Here is a 3,656-nt window from a genome sequence, read left to right as displayed (position 1 = left end):
AGAAAGAGGGAATTTTTACAAAGATTAAACTGCATCCGTTTATTCGCATCTTGTCCGCGTTTGCCCAACCACAATTTTCATTTGTCTACCCTTCAACAGATATTATCGCCAAATGTTCAATAATGTGATAATTTCGGTATAGCGTATCACACTAAATATTTAGTTACAAGAAGGCCGAACAACGTCACGTTGATCAAACTAAAGGAATATAAACGGAATAATACAGAAAAACTTGGAAATTTTTGCGAGCAATCGTTGCAGCATTTGATTCAGTGAACACACGATAAAAAATAATAATATTCGTTCCTTTACAACAAACGTAAAAACAGGGGCATGTCACATAAAATGCATAACACATACTGCTCGATATATGTGCTACCTTATTACTATTATCCCATAAATACGCCATCTAATCGTATTTTCAATACAATTTTTATATTTCTATAAATGTTATTGTGGTTGAATGTATTTTAACCGCCTAGGGATTTTTAATTACACACAATTTTCGGCTAACATCGTCGTGTATCGTCCACATTTCTGCTGTATTACAACAATAAACTATAAACCGTCCAAGCGTATAACCTTCTTTACAGCGCCATCATTTTAAATCGGAACAATCAAACAGTTTACACTGAAACACTGCGAATGTTACAGCGGTTCATCGTTACAGAATGGCTGAGCTGTGAGAAACAAGAACGATTGCCGCAGAATATAAACGAGACAAAATATAAATTGATATAAGATGCAGTGAAGCAAATCAGTCGCAGGTCATTCGTTTTATCATTTCCTGACGTCCATATTAGAGATTTTATTAAAAGTTAAAAAGCTGAGGTAGACTCGTGATTGTACTGATTTTGAATTAGACATTACAGTCCTTCTAATTTTCGTCAGAAAATAAGCTTTTCTTACGGATGGAATACTTGACACTACCGTTGCAACGAACAATTAACGACCTGGTACGTTTCGTTCTAGATAAGCGACCCGCATATTGCGATTACAGATGGCTGTATTAGCATGTACATTGTCAGAGTAATCAACAGTCTCAATTTAAACAAGATAGATTTTTTTATATAAAAGGAGCAAGAAACGACAATACAAATGATTCATTTTGATTACTATGTTTTATATTGTAATACTTGCATGTTACTATATCAGGTAGATATTCAAACTGGTAAACACTACACATGCAAGGATATTCTCGAAAAAAGCACAATATTATCTGTTGCTTTGAGAAATTATGGAATCAAGGTGGAAGACAGAATCTCCGTTGCAGCTGAAAACCATCCACATTACGTGGTATCGATATGTAGCACGTTATTTATCGGAGCTACATTTGCACCGTTGAATCCAGCATATACAGAAAGTAAGATATTCTCCAAGCAGCTTTTACGAATTATTTTATAATAACAAAGAAATTAATTTAATTAAAAGTACGTGCGTGTTTAATATTATAGAAATTTAACGAAGGCAGAACGTAAAAAGTGGAAAGAAAAATTTGCTCTCCTTTTTTGGAAACTTGCATGTTTCTGATAACTCCACTGATTATGCCATATATAAGTTAATGAAATCGAGCCTCGACTTTATTATTTGCCTCGAGTTTATTATAGAATTTTACAACTACCAGAAACAGAGATCATAAATTAGATACTTTAATTAAAGACTAAATTTATTTACATTACATTTGCAGAATTAACAATAAAAGTCTAGAAACAGTACTTACTCTAACACCAAGTTTTATAATGTAGTGTAAACAATAATTGTTAATATTAAATTGTTAAATATTGTGTATATAGATGCGGAAATTAATAATCACTTATATTCTCAATATGCGTTACTCCGTCACCTTTTAGAGATACAAACAATACTAATTTTTAATCGTATACGATTAAATTGTATTTAACTACTCCGAATATCTTCTCAGAGTAAACATTCTACGAAAAATATGTTATTTCAAAGAAAGTTGTTTCAGCCTTTCCTTGCGGAGACGGATATCGGAAAAAGCTTTTGTAAGGCTCTTCGAATATTTCTAGATCTTTTGTAAAACTGTCACCTTGTTACGCGGAGTGGTTAAGTTACGCGATGCAGCATATGCGTTATTTAATCATATCTAATGCAATTTTTTACGTAGGAGAATTTACGCACATGCTGGAAATTTATCAGCCACGGGTGTTGTTTGTATCGCGACGCACTGAAAACATTTTGGCGAAAATTGCATCTACTGTAAGCTGGAATATGAAATTAATCGAATTGGATGATAAACCTCTTGATGGAAATATAATAACCTGAGACAAGGTTTTGGAAAAATATCAAAGTATCACGGATCTCTATGCGTCTTCACCGGTGCAGATAGATCATAACAGGAAAAGAATAGCAGTTATTTTATGTTCTAGCGGTACAACAGGCCTTCCAAAAGGAGTAATGTTGTCTCATCGAAATTTGTTACTTTTCATCCAAAGTCTAAGGTAAATATATTAAATTAATATACACAATGTATCCGGTTGATCTAAGACCACACATATATTTCGAGATTTATTTTTCATTTATGTTAAATTTAAATATATATTATTCGTTTTATATGATTAACAAACCATTCTTTATTCAAATCAACTATATAATATTTTCTCTATTGTTGTGCCTCTTAACTCTTATCATTCTAGTTGAAATTATAAATATTCGATTCAATTGCATTTTGTTCTTAATCGAAGTGCCCCAGAATCAATGGATATTCGACGTGGAGACCGAATACTAGTTTTCTTGCCATTATTCCACGGTTATGCGTTCGGAATGATGAATACGGCAATAAGTTGCGGTGCAGCTGCGTACATAATGCGAAATTTCAAGTTAGAAACATTAATCAGTCCCGTAGAAAAATACAGAATTACGCATACACCATTGGTCCCTCCAGTTTTAGTTGGTCTTGCGAAGCATCCAATGGTGCCAAATTGCGATTTCAGCAGCGTGAGAGAGATCGTTTCCGGTGCGGCAACGCTTCCGCCGGATGTAAGTTTTTCGTCCAAACTACCTAACGCAATACGTTATAACGGTATACTATATAACGTAATAAGTTATAACGTTATACTATATAACGTAATACTTTATTACGTTACACTATATAACGTAATACGTTATTACGTTATACCATATAACGTTATACTACATAACGTAATACGTTATAATGTTATAATATATAACGTAATACTTTATAATGTTATACTACCTAACGAAATACCTAATAACGTTATACTATATAATGTAATACATTATAACGTTATTCTATATAACGTAATACGTTCTAATGTTATACTACCTAACGTAATACGTTATAACGTTATACTATATACCGTAATACGTTATAATGTTATACTACCTAACGTAATACGTTATAACGTTACTGTATAAAACGTAATATGTTATAACGTTATATCATATAACGTAATACGTTATAACGTTATTCTGTGAAATGTCATACGTTATAACGTTACACTATATAACGTAATACGTTACAACGTAATACCATAAAACGTAATACGTTATTACGTTATTCTATCTAACGTAATACGTCATAAAGTTATACTATATAACGTATACGTTATACTATACAACGCAATACGTTGTTGTGTTATACTATATAACGTAATACGTTATAACATTATACT

General features: G+C 32.2%; 1 protein-coding gene across 1 annotated transcript; it reads left to right on the top strand.

Annotated features, from left to right (window-relative positions):
* Positions 1 to 1,090: 1,090 nt before the first annotated feature.
* Positions 1,091 to 2,286, top strand: LOC117241435 (luciferin 4-monooxygenase-like). The gene is made up of 2 exons (XM_033507363.1): positions 1,091 to 1,363; positions 2,129 to 2,286. Exons 1-2 carry the CDS (start codon positions 1,099 to 1,101, stop codon positions 2,284 to 2,286), a joined length of 423 nt encoding a protein of 140 aa, XP_033363254.1. The 5' UTR covers positions 1,091 to 1,098.
* The last annotated feature ends 1,370 nt before the right edge of the window (positions 2,287 to 3,656 follow it).

The sequence above is a fragment of the Bombus vosnesenskii genome, unplaced genomic scaffold, assembly GCF_011952255.1.
Source record: "Bombus vosnesenskii isolate JDL3184/JDL3185 unplaced genomic scaffold, Bvos_JDL3184-5_v1.1 scf7180000015876, whole genome shotgun sequence".
NCBI lineage: Eukaryota > Metazoa > Arthropoda > Insecta > Hymenoptera > Apidae > Bombus > Bombus vosnesenskii.
Note: the sequence above shows the minus strand (reverse complement) of the source record. Positions and strands in the feature narration are given on the sequence as shown.